This window comes from Thunnus thynnus, chromosome 22 (assembly GCF_963924715.1).
Source record: "Thunnus thynnus chromosome 22, fThuThy2.1, whole genome shotgun sequence".
NCBI lineage: Eukaryota > Metazoa > Chordata > Actinopteri > Scombriformes > Scombridae > Thunnus > Thunnus thynnus.
The window spans coordinates 16,736,754-16,760,426 of NC_089538.1; the positions used below are offsets into that span (position 1 = coordinate 16,736,754).

The following is a 23,673-nucleotide window of genomic DNA, read 5'->3' on the forward strand; positions in this document are numbered from 1 at the left end:
ATGATGACTTGCAGCAGGAGACGCCAGAAGCTGGTGACTTTTACATTTACATTCTACCAGTCATCAGTGTTATTCTTATTGGTCAGACTGTCCTCTCAGTCCGGGTTGTTATTTTACAGTGCAGAGAAGAAGAAGAGAAACAGTAGAACTCAAAAGCGGTGGATTAAAAACGTGAAATGAATGCAGTTCTGAAAGGATTAAACTCTGACACGGAAAAAAAAAAAGATTCGAATACATTCGCAAGTCATTCAGTAAATCTGTTGCAGGTCGTCTCAGCCTCGAGATGTGAATTTATTTTTCTCACATGGTTTTAAAAAACAGAGAGCTGATGCTTTTCTATCACTTCCCTCCTACTCACCAATTACTCGCCCTGCCAAAAACACTTAATAGAATACTCAAGCAAGGAGGAGTGTCTGCGCTTTTTCTCAAAAAGCAAAAATAAAATTGTCTCTGTGGGTGCTTCTAAAAATGAACAGCTGATTTAAAGCTTCCCTCGTGCTTGTAAACCTGATTTCTTTCAAAGTAAACACCTGTTGTAGCACAAAAATGGCCTCTTTATCTGACTGTTTTTGTCACTTTGGTATTGAGGTTTGGTCTTGGCTATAAAACATCTCCTTTTTTTTTTTTTTGTCAATCAAACTGTATTCCAAAGGGGGCACATGAAGGTTTTGTATCCCCAAACCCTTTAACAATGTGGTTCCATCCAAAGATTTGCAGACTTTTACACATAAAAGTGAAGTAATAAAAACATCCAAGTGTCTTTTAGATTCACCCAGAACTATTCCGTGAAAGGGTTACATCACCACAGTGGACAATTTGCCTTCTCGTGTGCATACAGAAGGTGATTTTGTTTCCAGGCAACGGTAGTTTCACAGAATTTGTCTTTGGATTTGAGCCTCCTCACGTTTTAATGATGTAATCCCTTCATGCTATAACTCTGGGTTCATGTGTCAAATAACAACCAAATCCATTTATTACACATTTTCCATGTCACAAATAGTACACTCCTTTACACTAGCAGCCACACTGAGTGGTACATAGTACAACTTTTGGCAACAGTCCCTATGCAGGGCCTGTTCTGCTCTGCATGTTGGTCCATTTAGGGAAGAGTTTACCATTTAAGGTCTGCTCCTAGTCTGGTGAAGGGCTGTAGTTTTTCACAACAAGTCCTGACCCACGATGAGACACAACACACCGCCGGAGAGAAAGAGACAGAACAAGAGAGAGAAAGAGAGAGAAAGCGAGAGCAACCATCCATCTCCTCCTCCTACTCCTCCTCCTCCTCCTCCCTCCTTCCTCCATCCCTCCCACTCACTCCTCACACACCGACTCGCTCAGGTCCACGGCGCCACCTCTGGTGAGCCGCCGCATCTTGCTGAAGTCGTGGTCGGTCCTCAGGTAGGAGAGCGAGGGGCCTCCCTCGCTGTGGCTGGCCAGGTCCTGGGGCTGAGCCTGAGGCGGCAAGGCCCTCATCTCGCCGCCGCTGCGCCAGTACAGGGTGTATTGCTGCGGGTCGGACACTTCGAAGGTGGTGGCACACAGCTGCGCCAGGGCCTGGCTGGTCTCCCCGGCTCTCCACTGCAACGTCCGCACGGCGCTCCGCTCCCCGTCCTGGAACAGTATCCGAACGCACCTCTGGAGGGAGGGAGAGAGAGGAGGAGAAGAGGAGATAGAGAGAGAGAGAGAAAAAAAGAGTGAATATATACTGTATTCATGCAAAACAGAGGTCAAGAGGCTTATGGAGTGAGGGCAGAAGAGGGGGAGGAGAGAGAGATGGAGCCAAAGGAGCAATGAGAGCTGTGCAAGCACACAGCCTGATAATCCACTACAATAAATGAGCCAAAATGATGTTCACAAAAGAAATTCTCTCTAAAACAAAGCCTCTACTTCCCACACACACACGCACAAGTCCAAGAGCTTTATACGAAAAGCATCTTTGGGAAATTGCTCTTTTCTCTGTTGTATGTTACTGCTTCATTGACAAACTCCCAGTATTAATCCACCAGAGTATGACCACGTCCAAACTCATCAAATATAATCCATTAAGCTCGCTCTACTTGGTGTTCTGGTGAAGTTTTCCTGTACACAGCAGCACACACAGCACTCAAATCCAAACAGAAACTTTTTGACATTTTCAAAAGGACAAAAAGTGATGAAACGCATAACTAATGAGGCTGCCTCAACAATTGCTACTCTTAAAACATTAACCAGCAACTGCACAGTACCTAAGCTATTATATAATGTCAGATTCAACCACCTACAGACGCCCTCACAACTCTCTTTAAAACACACACACACAGAAAAAAAAAAAAAAACCATACTGAACATAATCCTTTTACCAAACATCCAGTCTTGAGAAACCAGTGAGAATCCTCTTCTCTGCCATACACAAACACACACACACACTACCCATCCTACCTGCACACACCTCCCCCTACACATACACACACAAACACACATACACAGATGCACAAGTGGCCAAATATGCTCTAAAAAAAAAGGAAAAAAAAAAACAAAACACACCAGCAATTACAATCAACAGGTCTGCTATCAACAAAACTTACAGAGTCACTGAGCTCCTCGCTGTCCGTGTGCATATTGTGTTTGCCTGCTTCGATGGGTAGATGCAGCTCAATAAATTTCATGTTATCTGACCGCCCACTTCTTCATAGCACTTGGCTCACTGATCCCCGCCTGTGTCAGTGGAAAATCTGGCTGCCGGGTGAGTTAGATCAGCTATTTGAAGCCAGGAGAGGCACCACGTGACGAGACAGAAACGTTGTGGATGACAATGCCTTTTTTCCATGGCATCTGGTGGACCGTTATGCCAATCTGAGGCCGGGAGAGTGATAATAGGAGAGTGTAGGTAAACGCCAAGAGTGTGTGAGCATTAGTGCATACCCGTCGTAAGCCGGCGGCCCCAGATCAGCGGATTACCTCTAAAAATGACTAAAAACTAATGCCCTCAAATGAATTGAAACGTGTTGGCACGCAAAGGAGGGAAATCCAGGTGTGTTCTGATGAATGACTTACTATAAGCCCACTGTTTGACCCAAAATCTTGCACCTTATGCACGACCTTTATCATATAAGAGGTTTTCAATGTCCCAAGCAGCAGTGAGACCTGAGATCAGCCCTGAATCAGATACAGTATGTATCTATTGTCCTAGATGTAGGACAAGCTGACAGCGTGCATCGCCATCAGGAAAATTAATGTAACGTCTGACCTCTTTGGAAGGATTATCGCCTTTGTTTTTTTGTTACAGGTTGTGTCCTTTGTGTCATTTGAAAAGCATAAAAGATGTTCAAGTTTGAATTGAGAGACAATGTATGTTTAAGACTTTGTAGATGATTCTTAGTGTTGGAAACTTCTTGAAGAACCAGATGGTCTCGAGTTAAGACCCAAGATATCAGGATAGATCATTTCCTGGTTGTAAAATAGATTCAGGTAGGTTGTCAGTTGCGGACAAATACACTAAAGCAAAGGGCACATGACACATGACAAGACTCAGAACTGCACATTAATCGACCAACTTTCATCTAACGGGCTTAAACTACAGGATCAGATCAGATTTGGCCACATTCCAGATACAAAAATCCCACATTTGATACAACCGTAACTCTGATCAATCAGGTAATCGGTGAAAGATTTAACAGTACAGACTCTTGTTACCAGTCAATACCTGGCACCTAAGCAGGATACAACTGCTTGACTCACTTCTATCTGACATATTTTACATGAAATAAAATATATGTATAATATGGTGAGCACCTATGCTATCTACAAACATGTTGCCAGCACAACACATTACTAGTTCTTGTATCTTATACATATGGTATTTTGTTTTATTTTACAGATCCCTTAATTTTATACTAATTTCCTGGAAATTTTCAGAGTAATTTGCGGGTATTTAAATGTTAATTTGTAGAGCATTTTACAGAGAATTTGGTGCGATTTGGTACAAATTATAAGAAAAATGGAAAAAAGTTGGTTGAGTTGTAGTTTCATAAGTAGTTTTTTCAACATTTTTTCAACAATTTCCTAAAAGTAGCTGCTGTGCAACTGTTTGTTCTTAAAACATTTCTTTGAAAGGGAGAATTTGGTAGTATGTAGGAAATTCACTCATTAAAGGGTTTTTAAGAAAGAATTTAATATGCTAATACTAACACAAACTAAGCGTTTTCAGGAGTCTAATTAGGAAATAAATATGAAGCATCTTTTTTCCGTATTTTCTTATGATTTGCACCAAATTGCACCACCCTTTCTGTAAAATGTCCTAGAAGTTGTTATTAACTATTAAATACCTGCAAATTACAGGAATTTGTTATAAAATGAAAGGACTAGTAAAACAAAGTGTTTCTGGTATTTTCACTAATAGCAAAAATAACAGAAAAAAGGTCAATTTATTTAATTTTGCCATTACATCATTCACATGGTACAGTAGAAAATATCTCACTGAAATTATCACCACATAATAAGCAACTGTCTACACATCAGCCAACACTTCATGCAGGGAAGCCATGTGTGACAACTCTAAAGAAAAATTAGCATAAAGCAAACCAACACATAATGTTGTCACTATTTCTGTGGTGTAGCAGAGCTACAACGTAAACATCTGGTGCCTACCTGGCTGTGCCGGTTCTCTTTTTGCCTCTGGGCCTCTTGGCTCCGTCTGCAGCTCCACTCCCTCAGAGCCTCCTGGGCCTCCGGCGTCAGGCAGCCTGAGAAGGGCTGCTCCTGGTCCAGGCTCTGGATCAGATGCAGGCTGGCATACACACTGGTCAGGTAGTACCCTCCTGGAAGAAAAAAGTTAGAAACTAGACTAAATTTGCAGCACATATGCTCTTCTTTATTCTCACTCAGTGCTTGTAAGTCTCCTAAGACTTAGAATTAAGAGCTGTTTTACTCAGTTTATAGCTGGCTGTTTTCTCATTTACTCTTTGGGTTTGGGGCTCTAAGCAAGTCAAAACGCATTTGCTACTGACTGTAATTTAAAGGCCACTTTAAAATGTAAACACCAACAGAGAAATAGTTAAAAATACAGTATATGAAGTTTCCCTGTTCTCTCTCTTAATGTGTTGATGGCACCATCCTTGATACCTCCACTTGGGGAGGGTTTCAAGTCTTTAAAGTCATAAAACTTAATTTCAAGAGAAGTCTTGAGTCACTGGAGTTAAACTTATAATGTTGAGAAAATCTTTTTTCAGATTTTGTCACGTTGAGTATCAAACTCATGACTGTGACTGGAGTTTGTAACCATGCACACAAACACTGTGACTACCTGCTGGCTGAGGAAGTTGGGAGCCTATTTTATTTATGATATGTATAAAAAAAGTGACCACAGCTTTTAAGAAACATGAATGGTGACACGATCTGTACTGACATGGTCATTTTTGTCATGTGAAAAACCAAAAAAACATTTTCACATACAGGCAATACAATTTGTGTTTTGGTTGAACAAATTTAAACATATTTGGCCTCAAGAAAACCTGACTAACACAGGTGGTGGACAAAGTTAAAGCACAGCTGGTTCGTTGCACCTTTTCAGGCTACATGTAGTGCTTAGAGTTTAGGTCGTACCCTCTCCTCCGAGCCAGGACGGCTCCAGCAACTCCATCATGTACTCCACCTCTATCAGGATGTGAGGCCTATTACACTCCACAAGCACATACGACAAGGATGGCAGGAAGTCCTCCCAGCTCACTTCCTGTCCTGCAAAGAAAATAACAGGAGGACAGTATAAGAAGAGGGTAAAATCTTATATTTTTTGACACGGGGTGCTGACAGTCCGAATCTGTGTTTCAATCTGGGTTCAAACTGAAAGAACGGTCATGAAACATATCACCACATCATATTAACCTTTTAAAATGACTCTACTATAGTTTCCTACCTAACTAGACTTTGTAAATGTCAGAATAGTATAAATATGAAATATGTTACAGTGCACCAGTACCAGTATTATACTCAATATACAACTGCACTGATGCATTACATTTCTGCCAGGAGCAACAGCAGGTCGTGATGAAAAGCAGACAGGTTGTGCTACAGTTCAAGCAGACACAATATATCTGAAGTGTGGAGCTTTTGAAAGTGACAAGATATTTGCCTCTGCAAAGTCTGTTGACCCTCATTCCTCTTAAAGGGTCAGTGTGTAGGATTTAGTGTCATCTAGCAGTGAGGTTGTAGATTGCAACCAACTGAAAACTACAAGGTTCAAAATTCAACTCAAGACTGAAATAATCTACGATAAAACAAATTAATGATGTAATTTGAGTCTGAAATCTTCACAGTAGCAACACTACACATTTCTGACCAGGCAGCATCAAGGAGTCTCACCATGTAAGGACCCCATGGCCTTGTGGACGCACTTGCACACTTGCAGCAGAAGGAGCACCTTATCGATAGGCGAGTGCGTCCGCTGCATCAGGATCAGCTTCTTCTTCACTCTCTCCACCTCACGGCTGTCCGGGACGCCCGTTCGTACGCCGAGCTGCTCCATGGCGGCGTCCCCTCTCAGACGCAGCATGTTCTGGGTGAGGCGCTGGCTGGAGCCGTCCTCATTGTGCAACGCCAACAGGGCTTTTTCGAGGTGGGACCTCAGAGGCCTGAGCACACAGGAGAACATGGCTCGCTCCAGCGCCAGGTCTGGGGATGGAAGGAAGAGTTAATTGTTTTGGGGAATTGCTCTGACAGACTGATGCTGAGCAGTGAGTATTTTTATACAACTGTGAAACTGACAGCTTTTTGAAGATGAGGTTGTTTGTGAGTTTTATTTATTTGGTCATTTGCTGGTGTCTACATATCTAGAGGCACTGGCAACAGGCCCAGAAAAATATGCTGATCATTGCAATGGAGCCATTGGGACGAAAAAAAAAAGTATGTTTTTACCGTTACTGCTATCCAACATTAAAATGAAAATCCTATTACTTTAATTTGAGTACATAAAAAACTTCAAACAACAACAAAAAACCCACATTATATCACATATATAACACACCCACCCCCACATTTTCTCCCAATGTCCTGTTTTAGATATAGATTCTGCATTGTACTGAATCAGGATTTTGTCAAATTAAAGAAGTGAGATATCGTCATGAAGCAGAGAAGTGGGATCTAAATGGGTGTTTGAGCTCATGAGACAAGAATAAAAAACACCAACAAAACTCTACTATCTTTAAAAATATGATGTAATCCAGTATCACAAGAACACAAATTAGGGTCTCGAAAAGTTTAATCAAAACCTTTCTGACGCAGACTTGACAAAAATTGACTTTCTCAGTGGTAGAAATGATTGCAGGGCTGTTGTACTGCATTGCATCAGATTGTGTTTTTGTTCGTGTTTTGTGTCCACTTGTGTGAAGTGTTTTTTAAAATATCACTGAGTATAAAAGACTATTCATATGGTCACTCTTCACTATAGCGTGCATTACAGAAAGACCAACTACTTCACACATTTACCTACATACGTGGCTGAATTAACCTGATAGGGGGGCTAAAATAAGCTGCCAGGCCTCTATTACTCATTGAGGGAAACCAGGGATAACATTTCCTTAATTCTATATTTTTTTTCTGCCATAGTTTCTGGAGTCAGAAAGTCCCTGGTCCAGGAGTAGTACCGCACTATGGTCCAGGAAGTGTCAGACAGAGCTGTCAGTGCTTAATGTTGGATGTTCTACCTTGTTTTAGCTCAGTGACATTATGCAAAGAGTATTTTTGTGGAATACTTAAATGAGTCTGTGTGTTAAGTATGGAGCTGGAGCCAGGGCACGATTAGCTTAACTTAGCATAAAGGCTGAAAACAGGCGGAAACACCTAGCCTGACTATGTCCAAAGCAAAAAACTAAGCCTACTAACACCTGGTATACTGTAGGTCTTAAAACAAGCACAAAGGTACCAAATCTGGTAATTTCACTGCAACAAGACTGAGAAGCTGCTCATAGTCACAGTGCCCAGCTGTTTTTTTGTTAAAGAGGACATATCATACTTTTAGTTTTTGATTTTCTGTTATTTTTATACTGTTATGACGTCAGAGGTTTATATTAAACATGGTCAAAGTCCCAAAACTTATAAAAATGCTCCCTGCAAATCAAAACCTTGTGATGACATCAGATTGTTTGTGCATGCCCACAAACGGCCTTTGTTGATAAGGTGGTTCCAAGGGTTGTTCGCGTTGTCAACTTGCATATTTTGGATTGGACTCAAACATGTAGCTACAGATACATTTGAGAAGTTTCCATTTCCAGTAAAGAATGGGAAAAAGAAGCAAAATACTACTACTATTGTTTGTTTACGTAGCCTCTGGAGCTGGTGGAAGTCTAATGAGTGGCATCTTTTGGAAGCTAACCAATCAGAACAGAGTGGGGAGGGGGCCCTTAAAGAGACAGGAGCTAAAACGGCCTGTTTCAGTCAGAGGCTGAACTGAGGGGCTGCGTAGAGGGCCAGTGTAAGATAAATAAAATAGTTTTTTTTTTATCTGTAAGTGATGCAAAGATATTCTGAAAGAGCCTCAAATAAAATATAAACCTGGAAATGTGCACAGACAAAATAATTGAGATATAACAATCTAATTAAAAAGCTTTAGAGATGCTAGTAGTCCTATTTCTGAACTTTGGACAGAGCAAGCCTAGCTGTTTCCCCCCTGCATTCAGTATTTTTCTTGCTAAGCTAGGCTAACTACGTCCTGGCTCTAGCTCTGTACTCAACACACAGACATGAGAGGAGTATCGATCTCCTCAAGTCATCGCTCTCGGAGAGAAAGTGAATAAGTGTATTTCCCAAAGGAGCTCCGGTTCTTTTTTGGCCTGACAACAGTGATATGTGATACACAAACTCGTGTACATGTACAGCACACATGCATGCATGCTCTCGCACGTGGGAACGCGCACATGCAACACACTCAGTGATTCTCCAGCAGCAGCAGTCAGTGGGCAGTCCTGACTGTGGGTAACAATCCTCCAAGTGTACACTGTTTTCCACTCATCATCAATATCCTCCTCTCCCTCCTCTCCATCCTTCATGTTTCCCTGCTGTATAATCCACCACATCTACCTTACTATATCATTCCCCCTTGTGATTAATCATTCACACCCTCCATCCTCTGTTTCTCTACCTCCCTCTCCTCCCTCTCTGCATACCTTTCTCTGTTAGTGGCTCTGGGGAGTAACAGATTACATGTAGTGTGATTACAGCTTTCTTAGCTCCTGGCTACTTGTGAAAAAAGCACTTTTTTTCCAGCTATTACTCACAGACCTGTAACTGATTACATTTTCAAAGTAACCTACCTATTTCTATCCCTCCCTCCCACCCTCCCCTGAATCGTGCTGCTCTTCAAGTGAGCGTGGGACTGTGATATCTTTTTATGATAAACGAGGGGGAGAAAAAAAAATGCAAATGCCTCCCACCGACGCAATGCGAGATAAATCAGAATCAGAGCGGCAGGAAGGAAGGGAGGAAGGAAGGCCGAGCGCTCTCCCCTGAAGCCTCTGCACTGCCAGGCAACCATCCATCATTGCACATTTACACACACATACACACACCTGCAAACGCTCAGCCGTGCCACACACAAACAAGTCAGAAAAAGAAACACCTAAGCGCAGGACTGAGTCAAAAGATCTAACTACAATCCTTCCAAAAGTAACACCCTTCAATGTCTCTACAATAATGAGAAAAATCATATTTTGAAAGCGATGGATGTGAGTGTGTCGCGCAGGGTTTTCCTAATGCCGTTTTCTAAATACCAGAGACAATATGAGCTCCAGTGAATGAGGCTCTACCCTCCCCACGCAAACTACTTTGTGTTGACAGTGCCTTTCACTGGAGCCTGGGCAGCCCACCATTTATCAGAAAAAGGCTGTCTGTTTCCATAGACCTGCGTCCTCTGGCGCTGTGCTCTATTGAATCAGTGTTTTCTAATAGTACAGTTTTTTTTTGTTTTTTTTTCCACATTTCTCTCTCTCTCTCTCTCTCTCTCTCTCTCTGCTGGTCCCCTGCTGCTCTCACTGTCTCTGTGTTTTGATGTAATAAACTAATCATGCATGCATATGAGAAATTCACATGGTTGAGAAGATTGAGCTCAAAATGTAATCCAGCACAGTCAGCTAAATTCAATTAAATGATTCACTCAGTGTGACTAACTTTGGAGTTTATTTGCCGCTGAACTCAAAAGATCTGCGTCCAGTAAAATGACTTTTATGCGTATAGTTCTGCAACTTTCTATTGAAGCATACTTTATAAGATAATAATTATAAGTTGATTGATTAATTAATAAGGCTGCAATATGCCTCTCTGTCTCTTCATAAAAAATAAAGACCAATGTGTGGGTATAATGTAAATGTGTCTGGTTAAGTTCTTCCGTTTTGTTTTAAAACCCACCTCCAGACAGGAAGTTGGAAATAAAAATTTTAAAAAGGTAAAAATGTTGGTGATGTACGGATATACTGTATGTTTAAAGTGTCTTCCTAATAAGGAGTACTTTATAAGGGCTTTATTAATAGATAGTTGATCTGTTTTCAATGCTTAATAGACCAGTTAGACCTTCAACAGATCAGTTATAAGCCATTTACAATCTCCTCCTGCATTTCTTGCTATGTCTTTTCATCACTCTGAGGAGGACCCCTCCAATGGGCTCTTACTATACCCTCTGGAGAACAGCTGAAGAACATCCGGACCAACTGAATGAAGTGATCTGGGATTAAAATCATTCACTTTAACTGAAAGCTCGATAAAAAGTCAAAGGAAGTTGTGATTGGGAAGAATATGATTTGGTCTAAGTGGCAACCTAAAATAGGTCTTGATTAATGACTTATTTCTAAAGCACTAGTATAGGATGTATTAACACTGAAGCAACCATTAGTTAAATCATATAAACATATAAGCAAGAGTCTATCTAAACGTCATATACCTGTACATTGACAAAACTGTTACCTTTGTTACCCAAATCATTGTTCAATCATTGCAATTAACAATTTACTTTTGAACGTGCTTCTTTGTGCGGCCTCACGAGGATAATTTACATCTAGGAGTTGTCTGGTGACCACTGAGTGTCACCACTGGAAGCTTGAGTCAAGTATTTTTCATTTAGTTGCAAAAGAGCAGGATAAAATTTGCAGTCTTGCCCTTTTTATTTGGTCTCAGTTTTTACAACTGGAAATTTACTTTGGTCTGCAACAGTCAGTTTGCTTGTAGTTGCTGAGATTGTAAAGAACGTTTGTTCACTTTTACCACACAGGTTAACACTGAGTGATCATTTTGCATCGACACATCTGTCACGTTTCTATTTGTTTACCTTTCTCATTCTCTGGCACCAGGATTTCAATGGGAGGCTCCAGCTCTCCGCTGTCCAGCAGGCAGTACTTAACCTGGGACAGAAAGAGCCGCAGACCCTGCAGGAGCTGCACAGATGTCACACGTGACGAGGAAGAGGACGCTGCTGATGATGATGAAGAAGAAGAGGAGGCCATGGATTTGAGCACCCCTCTCTGTGCCAAGAGGAAGTCCTGAACCATGCCCCCGAAGATGGAGCGTCTATCTCTGGACAGCTCCTCAACCAGTCGCGTCAGCCGCTTGTCTGGTGCAAAGAAACACACGAACGCCTCGCTCATACGGTGCAACCCGCCGCGGCCTCGAGAGCGCACCAGTGGCGGACGGTAGTAGGTGTGCATCTGGGTTTGGGCCATGCTTTCTGGATCTGAATCCGAGTCATTTTCCTCATCCATACTGCTGAAGGAGCTGCTGCTGTCGAGCTCGGCCAGGGACGGAGCCGGGCGATGCTCCAAACCCAGAACCGCCACCTCGATGCCTGGCTCCTCCGCTCGGGCAGACTGCTGGGGTACTGGAGGCTCCTCCACCTTGGCAGATGTCTTGATAGGGATAGAAGTGATCATTTTTATTTTTGGTATGCACAAACAATCACAGACTGATACAAGACAGACAAGGGTTACCTAAAAACTCGATGACATTGCTTACTTGTGAAAAAAATGAGTAAATAATGAGACAGATGAGGAGGCCAACTGAAAAAAAGTGTTTTTCAATTACTCCTCAATCTTCCTATGACTAAGAGGTAGGCGGTAGAAGTAGTAGAAGTAGGAGAAAAAAGCAAGTAACAAACAAAAACATTTATTAGACTGTCACTTTATACATGGTCTGAAAGACAAATAGAGACGCTAACTACTGCTATTACTTGTGGCACATAGACAGACATCATGTCCTCTTCCTCTGCGGACCCAGGTGATACAGCAGGGGTTCTCCTCAAGACCCCTGCCCCAGCGTGAACTCTCCTCTGTGAGTTGGTGCCAGACTTCTGCAGCCTCTCTGACCCGCCGGGATGCTCCACTGACGGGGGAGGTGAGTAGGAGCCGACCCCCTCCAGGGACAGATTCATGGAGGACTCGGAGAGCCGGAGCCGCATGCTGCGCTTGAAACGGTGCCTTTTATTGGAGGCACTGTGGTTTGTGAGTTGTGGCTGCTGTGGAAGATAAAAAGAGGATTCCATATTTCATTTAGCAGCCACTGGTCCATGAAGTGTTTATTTTTCAAAGTGAATGAAGGGAGGTGTGAGGTGAACAGAAGTTATATTAGCAGAACAGGATGATGGATTTACTTAACTTAAAACAAGACTAAGAGTCTACAATCATGCTAGCAGCTCTGTGAGGCTAACGTTTACCAAGTTAACCTCATGGTGGCGCTAGAGGAAGAGTCAGAGGATCACCAAAGTCAGTAGGATTCATTGTCTAGGGATCATGAATGCCTGTACAAAATTTCATGGTAATATATCCAATAGTTGTTGAGATATTTCAATCTGAACCAAAGAAGTTGACCATCCATGGAGCTATTCTGCTAGCATGGCTAAAAAGTGAAGTTTGGAGGGACTAAATAAAACTTGAATGTTTATATTTTAAAACACATTTTCAAGTGGTTTTCATTGATCTTGCTCTATAGTCCTTTGGCATCTTACAAATGACCATATAAACTTTAAATTAAAGTAAAAGAGGAGTTATGTCACAGTGACAGGAAAACATCTGCAAAACCATAGCAGCAAGATGAAGACCACCATCTTCAGAATATGACTTATTGTCAAAGCCGAAATACTAACCTTGCTTGTTTCCAGCTGCAAGAAGAGTGGGTTGATGAAGCAGAGTTTGCCTTGTCTGCCTTGGATCAGCAGGTTCCACTGGTCCTGGGTCAATGCAGTCTGGCCCGGGCTGCCACTGGTTGATGGAACCGGGTCCAACGGTCCATTTTGGATCTCTGAAGCACTCGGCAAGCTCCAGAAGTCTAGAGGCAGACCCACAAAAGAAGAGGATGAGTTTAGGGTCCAATAATCACAGATATACCAACACGGAAAATCCAAATTTAAAAGTAAAATGTAGCAGACCTGAGGACCCTTTTCATCCTTGTACTTGTATTAATATCTTGAAATGAATGTGGTAATGATCCAATTATGTTAAAAAGCAGCAAATAAAAACCTTCCCTAGAGAACCACTGGAAAAACTATTTGGTATTTCGCAAAACAAAACCCAAAGAAGCAGGACGTTATTTAAATTGTACGTTATCTACTGCGAGATGAGCAGAACAGATTGTGAGAAAGCGCCTGGATATCTTTGAGCTGCAGTAACACACAGTGACACATCACATACTGTACTGTATCTTGTGTAATTTTTAGCCATCATGAAATCACATCTCACTCTCTGCTGCTGCATTGCATCAGTACATGTTACCATGTTAAAATAGATGCAAGCTGGCAGTCACTAATTCATTCAATTATTAGATCACTTTATCACACTACCAGACATGAAAGCTCATTTACTGAAGAGAAACCAGTGCAGAGGAACGAAATGTTGATATTTATACTGTCTTTTTGGTGTTTTTTTTTTCATTTGGATAGTGGGAAATGTGGCAGAGGTGCCACCGAGAGACAATCAGTTTGAAAAGGGTGAGATCTAAAGGACAATGACTGTACCTTGTCCCATATGTGAGATGGCCTCCAGCTGCCTGTGTGTTGTGGCTTTAGCAATGGCGTCTGGTAGCTGAAGAGGGAAAGGCAACACATCCCTGCAGACAAAACAATAAATGACAAAAATCTTCAACAAGTTCTTTATGGACAGGGGCATTGTCATGTAACAGGAAAGGGTCTTCCCCAAAGTGTTCCCACAAAGTTGAAGCACACTATTGTCTACAATATGTTATGCTGTAGCATTAAAATACCCCTTAATTGGAAATAAATTCTTTAGTCCAAACCCTGAAAAACAGCCCCAGATTAAAACTACACAACAGTATTTGGAAAGTGGTGTCCACATACTTTCGGCCATGTGGTGTATCAGTAAAAACCACAATAATATATCACCTGCTGATACAGTAGAAGGCCACCAGTCGACACAGGTCAGGGAAGCTGAGTGCTGAGCTCTCCAAGGCGAATGCTGGTTACAGAACAGACAGAGTTTGATTGACAGCTGCGGACTCAGTGGGAGACTTGCTCACATTTAGCAGCTAGTACAGCAGCTGCAAATAATTTGGAGGATCCATCCTCTTTGTCCCACATCACTTCACCCAGTAAGTGTATGAACTGCACTACGCCACAAACTGTGAGCAGAGAAATGTGTGTGTTGCTACGACCGCAGGCGGATAAATATGTGCTAAGCCTGTTTGATACTCACTGGAGTCCTCCTCACAGATGAAGCACTCCTTAACAGAGGAGGCACTTCTGTCAGCTGTTACTCTCAAACACAGCACCTTTCTCTGGCTGGAGCTGCATTTGCGCACCAAAAAGGTCTGTAAGCACCAACAAGCACCACAGAAACAAGAAACAAATACAAGGATGTTATTGTCTTTCTTAAAATAAATGTTTTCTTCACAGATTTTTCAGGAGAAGATAAAATAACAGCTACTTAAAGGTTTCTTTACACTCCAACTGTTCTTGATATCAGTCTCATGTTTGTACATTGAGCTACAGCCAGGAAGCAATTAGCTTAGCTTAGCATAAAGACTGGGAGCAGGGGTAAACAGCTAGCCTGGCATGTTACAGCATTCAACTCCCCCTATGTTTTTTACATTTCTGTTTTTGATTTGTTTGGTTTACTGAAACAAGATACATTGTGTTAATTTGTGAGCTTTATAGTGTGTTAAGACAGAACCTGAAGCTAATTTTCACCTTATATCATTCGCATGACTCTGACTGAACTCTGAGCTCCCTTGAAACTCTGCTTCTTTCTGTCATTTTCCTCTAGTCTCTCTTCTTTTCCCTCTCATCTTTGTACGTTTATGCCTCATAAAGCCCCGGGATACGCATAATTTTGTTGGTCAAGTTTAAAAATTTTCAACAATTTGCGCTGCCCCAGGTGAATTTGTATCTACTCACATCTTTATATTTGATCACACCGCATCTCAAATTTGCTTTGCGTTCTCTCTCACACTGTTAAAGTTCTTGCTGGGTGAATTCTGGTAGTGGACAGACCCAGGCTAGCTGTTCCCCCTGCTTCCTGTCATTATGCTAAGCTAAGCTAATCACCTCTGGGCTTCAGTTCTGAACTTAACACACAGACATAAGAGGGTTTTTTCATCTAACTCTTACCAAGAAAGCAAATAGCGTATTTATTAGCATGATGTTTGTAGACACGAACAAAAGTTTAGGGCTGCAACTAACAATTATTTTCATTATCAATTAATCTGCTGATTATTTTCTCAATTAATCGGTTAATTGTTTTGTCTCTAAAATATCGGAACTTAGTGAAAAATCACAGTAATAATTTTTCAGAGTTGAAAGGTGACATCTTCTCGTCTGGTTTTGTCTGACCAACAGTTCAAAAACCAAGAATATTCAGTTTACTATCATGTACAACAAAAAGCATCAAATCCTCATGTTTGAGAAGCTGGAACCAGCAAATATTTGGCATTTTTGCTTTAAAAATTACTAAAATGATTATTCATTTATGAAAATAGTTGATTGACTAATTGATTAATCAACTATTTTTTGCAGCTCTAAAATTACTCTTTTTTTAACTTCAATAAGTCATCATATATATGATAATGTGCTTGGATGGATCATGTTTTCCTTTTGTAACTTTTAAGTTCATTGATGGGCACCAAAACGCATCCCTATATCCTTTTAATTGATTAATATGATTGATTGGTCCTCACCCCAACAGGCTCTCTGAGCAGGATGTAGAGGGCGGAGTCTTGGTTGAGCGACAGCTGCAGCCACACTTGGTGCGTCAACAGCAGACGATCCAGGATGCTGAAGGCTCTCAGAGAGCCTGGATGGGTACTGTCCACCTCCTGCATCTGAAACACAGAGGTTATCATACAAATAAAACATCAGATGAGTTCTTCCTGTCCTTCAAATACTGTGTTTTGTTTTGCTGTGAGGCCTCTGACGTTATGATTTAATGTGGCTGGTTTGTTCCTTCAGAAGTAAAATGGACGCTACTTTGGCTAATAAGCAAAAAAAAGTTTCTGCTTGTAATCGAGCACACTTCAAAACCAAACTGTCTTTCATCTTACTGAACTCTTCATCTCAGCTTTCCTCCGTCTTATTGGCAGCACCAACCTCATCTACGCTGAGCCGCCAGCATGAAATCATTATGAATGTCACATGGTAGCGACATAAAAGTTCCACAAAATCCAATCAGACTGTGACTGCATTACCACAAGTCAGATTTGTGTCAGATTTGAGATGCCAAGTAAAAAATAACTAAACGTCATTTTTCATAGTTCAAAAAAGCAAATCATCTGTCTAATATAACTGACTTTTATCTGCTATCTGAATGTGGCTTTAACTACATAATCCTTCACCAGACTTCAGTTCAAATTCCCAACATCTTAAAGCATCTGTCAAAATGTTGTTGTTTAGTTTAGTTTATTAGGATCCCCATTTACTACAGCACTGCAGCAGCTATTCTTCCTGGGATCCACAAAAAAAGCTTTACATTGTGACAATGCAACCATAACAACTTACATCATAACACATAACATTACAAAATAAACAGGACAAAGACTAGAACACACACACACACACACACACACAGACAAGACAAGCTCCTGACAATACAATAATAGAAATATATGAAATCCAGTGACGTCATTTATGAAGAGCATCCACTAGTTTAGGATAAGATTCCTTTAAATACTTTTCTTTCACATAATTAGTTGGATTACTCCAACACAGTAACGTAACCTGATTATATTTGATACTTTAGGATTACCTGGGTTCATAACTAGCATTACTGTACTTCAAATAGCTTATAATCATTTATGTTCTTAATCTCATTTTAGTATATTATTTCTTTAAACGTTCTTCTGGGTTATCAAAAAGCAATCACAAGTCAATAACTGCTGTACATTTCATTAAAACACTGCAACAAAGTCAGATACAATCTGCTACCCAACCTGTTAGTTACCATAGCTATAATTATGAGCTAAAGAATACTTATCTATGTACATAACTATATGTATACATATCTATATATGTCCATACATAAGTTACCAACTAAAGAAAAATTTAAATAATATCATTCTAACATAATAATGATGTTGTTACAACACAGAGTATTTGATCATATATATGTAAATCACCTTTACACTCATTCTTAACAATCACATTTGGAAAACATGGAAAACTTCTCACAACTTTCATAACTCATTGCAAATCATCATAATAACACAGACAGATTGTGTGTGTTCTTCATCATGTCGGTCAGAGAGATGAACGTCTCTCTGTTGTCAACGTAACTGCTTTTACTTGACAACTAATACCGGAGTTTAAACTTACATGTTTCAGAAAAAAATGCACATTCTCATATAGTTAAAACAGCTTCAACTGTGTGTTTTGCTTATTTTTGGCCCTTTAATGTTGCGTTCGATCACAGATTCACTTTCTCTCCCTCTCTCTCTCTCTCTGTCTCTCAGATTGGCTTGCTGCTGGATGTCACACTGTGTGGGCTGCCGGCGAACGTTTGCGAGCGTAGCAGCAGATGGTTGCCATGGCAACCCGGGCCTACACATCCTACCAGGCATTCCCACTCAGTGAAACACCCTTTCTCTGTCAAGTTGGAGATGCGCGTGCACATATGAACACACACACACACACACACACACACACACACACACACATATTTACACTGTATATACACACACAAACATGCACGCACACTATGTTAAAGGGGTGACAGGTTTTTCTGGTATGCAGAGGTGTTTTATTTCTAGGAAGCTTTATTTTTTTCCTGTCTTTTTTTTTTTTTTTTTTTTTAAATAAATAAATAAAAAAAGTGATGCCTTTAATAATCAGTATTTTTTTTGGCAGCTTCCCTCGATGCTTCCTCCCTCACATCGGAGCACCAAAGTTCACTCCTGAGCAATGACTGTGTTGCTCTAAAAATCAGATGAAGCAACCTGTTATCAGAGGAGGAAGCATTATGAATATTATTTTCATTCAATAACACATTTGAATTTTTCACATTTCTCCTCACCTCCTGCCACCTGTTACATAACTCTCCCCTCCTCTCGGGGGAAACCAGTTATCCATGCACCAATCTGCACTCTGTGGAACCATTAACATGAAACAGTAAATAGCCTTCGAGGGGTTAGGAATCAAATGCAGGAGACATCAATCAAAGGAGGGCGTCTGCGTTATGTAATAATTGCAGGTTTGCTCTGACAGCTGCAAGACTTTTTAGAGAGAACTGTTTTGTTTGAATATAAGAAAATTTCCAGCAAAATATGGCTGATTTATCTGATAAAAATGCACTTCAGACAGGATTTTACACACTTCTCATGAGCATTACGAGTCAACAGACACCATCATCTTCATATCAGGAGAATTCAAAGGTGTGCTTTGAAAAAATAAGCTGTGTGTGTGTGACTCTGAGTCGTATATCTGGAGCCCACCACCACACGGATCCACAGTCCGATGACCCAACCGCACGCACAAACCACACAAGGCTATAAGACTAGCGGAAAGAGAGAGAGAGAGAGAGAGAGAGAGAGAGAGAGAGAGAAAGAGAAAAAAAACAGAGCAAGACCCAAGTGTTTCGCTAGCCATTTCCAGGTCCGCCTTACATAAAATGCAATGCTGCCCACACACACAGAAAGACTTATGTAATTCCCTCAGAGAAAGAGAGAGACACACACACATACAGACAGAGAGAGAGAAAGAGAGGGAGAAACAGAAGAGAAAGATAAAAAGATACAATGATGAAAAGAGAAAGAGCCAAGACTGAAAATTAAAGCCGGGTAAGGAAATCACAACTTCAGCAGGGCCTGCAGCGTTACAGTTCAAGCTGGCAGACTGGAAATTGTAATAAACAGAAGGAGACGTTCACTGTATATCTAACAAGGTGTTTTTGCAGCAGCAGCAGCAGCAGCAGCACTAGTCTGGAACCCAGCGGGACAGACTGAGAGAGTCTGATGCTGTCGAACACACTGAGCACTTAACAAGAAAAGTAGATGAGGAGACAGTTAGGGCAAGACTTGAGTTTTGGGAAATCCTAAATTACGTTGCCTCCTCAGAGAGACAGGCTCAGTTGATGGTATTTTTTTTGGAGAGGGTAACATCAGATTCATTTGTGCAAAATGCTGACTGACTGACAAGAGAAAACCTGATTCGTTTATATGCTCTTGCAGAGGAGATGAGAAATTTGGACAGAAAAGCAAAACTGGGCAGAAGGACTGACCGACGAGCTGGCTGAGCGAGTGATGACGGAGTGATGGAGTGACTCAAATGCTTACAAAAGACCATGTTTTAGCAGAAAACACAGCGGGTGCTACAGGTATCAGTCTTGAGCTCATCTCTCTTCTTGCCAGTTTTGTTTAGATTTTAAGGGCATTGGCACAAAATAAATCTTTTGTCCATTTTAAGAGCCATTAGATGTACCACTTATGCAAATAAAATCACCTTCCAACGCTTATTAAACCATCACGCATCTGTTGAGCAGATATGTGCACAGTTTATCTCATATAACAAGCCCCTGGTAAGATGAGAGCCAAGACAAAAAAAGTCAGAGGGGAGGTATGTCGTCCTAAATGTTTCTGAAGAGGAGAATAATAAAAAATTATCAGGACAAGAGTATAGGAAGAGAAAGATCAGTGCAGCAAATCATGGAGAAGCTCAATCTGATGCAGATGGACAACATCATGGCGTCCAGATCTGCAGGACGCAGTTTGTCCCCTCAGGCTGCAGAGAGGCACAGTGGCGCCCCCAAGGGATCGATGGTTTGTTTGAAGTGTTTCTACATTTGTTACCACGTCCATGAAACCTCTGCTGTGAGTAGGCTACAGGGTGAAGGAGCTGGTAGTGGATTCATCTTGAGAGCAGGACTTTCATCAATACATACACTTTTCAACTTGTTCCTAGTGGCAGTGAACGCACCACCACGTATTTGCTGTTGTGTTCAAGGGAGGAAACATTAACACGGGGGATGTAAGAATATTTTACAGAACCATATTGATGGTTTTGCAAGTTTTAGACGATCATTGCTGCAGCCAGTTTTTCAAAGCATATCAAAACTGGTAACCCTAACCCTAACCCTCCATAAAGAGTTTATAGGCAGTGCTGGCTTTATTAATGGTCAATAAATGATTTAGCTTTATAGATCATTTACGAGCGTTAATAAAAACAGCTTGCCAGGTTGTGAAAAATCCCCAACAGGGCTAGAGGATCTGGACCAATTCTCAGAGTTAGGTGTGCTCTTTTTTTTTGCTTTTTGCTCCTGTAAGTGATTTCCTACAATTCCCAGAAGCCTCCAGAGAATGCAGATGAACTTGTATTCAGCTGAGTTTTATGCGTAGGTAGATGAAGCCATAATGATACAGATAGTACGAGCAAAAGAGCACAGGTTAATACCCTTTAACACAACACATCTTCTAGCTGCGTTGGTACCTTGAGGCTACTTTCAGAGAAGAAATTATAGTATCTTTGCCAATCCAAAGACGATTTCTGATCATTAGTTGAAAAATATTGAGCCTAAAAAGAGGCGTTTGCTCTTTAATCCTGAACTATGGACACCAAAACCCTGACATTTACAGTTGATCTATTCTCTTTAACTCATAAATTCAATTTCAGCTCCAATGATGACGATAAATCATTAGTACTGTACTTTATGTTTGGCCAGTTATGCCGCAGGAAAAAAGAAACAACACAAAACATAACAAAATAAGTCCAGAGACAGTTACAGAGACCCTCGAGACAGCAGCAGAGGGAAGACGAGGAGGAAACTGAATCCTTGACAACATCTACCACCCCCTCGACACCGAGCTGATGCAGCTAGAGACCATCTCCAGCACGTCTGCCTCATCATCCACGGTCCAATGCAGAGTCTTAACAACGCTCTGGATACATTTTCTGCACAAATGTAACCTCAAGCCAATAAACATATAATGACAGTGATACAGAAAACAGACAGCGATGTTGTACACTTTGCCCGTTGTCACATCTTACATACGGTGTTTCCATCTGGAGATTTTGATAGGCAGGCACTAGAGAAGCACATCTCCAGTTAAAAAAAAATCTTTTCATTTATTATGTATATACTGTATGTATGTTGACATTTTCCTGCAGATTTCCTTATAGGTTTTAGATATTTGGTATTTTGTTTATCTTACATATTCTGAGTCCATTTTTTTTCTCTGCACATTTGACAGTTATTGTACTTCCCATTGAAATATAATGTGTTGCAAAATCATAATTTATCTTTGTGTACAATAGAGTTTATCTACTTTTGACTAAACTATAATCTCCCTAATTTTACTACTGGTCAAAGCCCAAATGTAAGTTAGACAAAACTTTTATAGATGATCATTTGACAAAAATCTAATCTATGATAGAATAACAGGAACGTAAACTCCAGACTTTTCTGACCGTGTCACAAAACAAAGTGTCAACATTTTGGGGACTATGTGTTTTAGCTTTCTTGCCGACAGATGAGATTATTATTCTTATGTCTGTAGGTTACCCAAATCCACCAAATGGCTGGAATTAGAGCTGCAATGATTAGTACATAAATTGATTAGTCCATCGACAGAAACTTAATTGGCAAATATTTTGATAATCAATTAATCGTTTTGAGTCATTTTTTCAGCCCATCCTCACTAGAAAAACAACAGATCGGCAAAAATGACCTATAGTTACGTTTACGCCATCTAGCAGCCGTAGTAATTATGACCCGCGGAGGTGACGCAGTTCAGATGACGTCAATATAAGGTTGTTGGGGGGGATGATAGATACTAGATGGCAAAAAGGCTAAAATGACCTTTGCTGCAGGAGACCACTGTTCACTTCATGTTTCCAATCCTGAGTCTCGACATTTAAAAAACAAACAAAAACAAAACATATACATAACGACTGTTGTTGTGTCTACTGTTGCCATGACGACGAAAGTTGTGTAACTTTAAGGAAGTAGAAACCATGTTTCAAGTGATCAAACCAAACCAGGATCTTTCTCTAAACCTAACCAAGTGGTTTTTGTGCCTTAACCTAACTAGACCTTAACCACAACGTTGTCACGCCATAAAACATCATTATTTTTCTTAACAGTGATTTGTAACAGCTTTGGAAAGCAGAATATTACGCTCCTGTGGGTCAATCTGGGGTGCAGGTACAATCAACCTATGTGGCCTGGTCCCCATCAGTCCTATGGAGGGCGCTGAAAATACTAATATATGTTGTTTTGGGAGTCACTGGAAATACACCCATTGTGTAGTTTCGGTGTGAGGACGTGTTGAATTTTTTAAGCAAAAAATTTCCAAATTTTCTGTTTCCAGCTTCTCAAATGTGAATATTTTCTGGTTTATTTAGTCCTCTATGATAGCAAACTGAATATCTTTGAGTTGTGGACTGTTGGTCGGGACAAAACAAGACATTTTAGGACGTCACCTTTGGCTTTGGGAAACATTTTTCACCATTTTGTTTGCTCTTCACTGTACAGAAGGATGTATGAGCAGAGTTTAACAACAGAAGGCTGTTCTCACATCCATCTGCTATATAGGGGAAAGTATTTCTGTGCTCATCTGAAACCTGAGTTAGAGGTCTGTACCTTTGAGCATGGTATGCGACATCACAACTAGTTTGGAGCCAATCATGGTCCGATATGCAACTTAATCAAGTTTAATGTGGAAACCTGGAGCTTGACAGAAATTAAAAATATTTGCCTTTTCATAGTATCTGGATTTTTAAATGAGGGAAAAGGAGATGTTGTTTCTAATGAGGTAACTGAACTTATTTTGTGGAAAAAACCACATCAGCCACAGATTATTATTAAAATCTAAGTATTTTTTTATGTTTTAAAACATGCCTGGAGGGGATCTTAAACTTATGAAGCTCTCTAACGTGACAAACAAATAGTTGGACACGCAGTAAAAGACGTCAGGGTCTCAAAATTAACAGTAAACTGACACAAACACAAGTAAAAACAACCACTGATTATTCATCTCTATTCATCGTGTTTGACGACAACTGCGAGCATCAGTCTGTAAAATCTCTCATTCGCACAAGAGTGACCCACGGCGGTGTCTAAGTATAGCCAGCAGCCCATCACTGCATGCGTGGGATGACTAATGGAACAACATAATTGCAGTGGGCTATAAGTATCCACGGGGGGGCCAAGGGTGGGCACGGGGGCCTGCTGACTGGTGACAGGTGTCCGTTTTGATGCCTTCTGCAAAAGCGCTGTAGCGATGGCACTCAGGGGC

The 23,673-nt window shown here is 40.9% G+C and overlaps 1 protein-coding gene and 1 long non-coding RNA gene across 2 annotated transcripts; one reads left to right on the forward strand and one right to left on the reverse strand.

The window, feature by feature from the left end:
• Window positions 1-638: 638 nt before the first annotated feature.
• On the reverse strand, window positions 639-17,889 carry rin1b (Ras and Rab interactor 1b). The gene is made up of 11 exons (XM_067580232.1): window positions 16,132-17,889; window positions 14,652-14,766; window positions 14,342-14,414; window positions 13,958-14,049; window positions 13,091-13,272; window positions 12,179-12,463; window positions 11,285-11,858; window positions 6,337-6,645; window positions 5,581-5,712; window positions 4,627-4,796; window positions 639-1,635 (listed from the first exon to the last, which is right to left on the reverse strand). The coding sequence occupies exons 1-11, from the start codon at window positions 16,294-16,296 to the stop codon at window positions 1,312-1,314; spliced, it is 2,421 nt and encodes an 806-aa protein (XP_067436333.1). The 5' UTR covers window positions 16,297-17,889; the 3' UTR covers window positions 639-1,311.
• LOC137174770 (uncharacterized) lies at window positions 14,676-19,455 on the forward strand. The gene is made up of 3 exons (XR_010925460.1): window positions 14,676-14,764; window positions 16,140-16,255; window positions 17,899-19,455. It is a non-coding gene; the product is annotated as an uncharacterized lncRNA (long non-coding RNA).
• The last annotated feature ends 4,218 nt before the right edge of the window (window positions 19,456-23,673 follow it).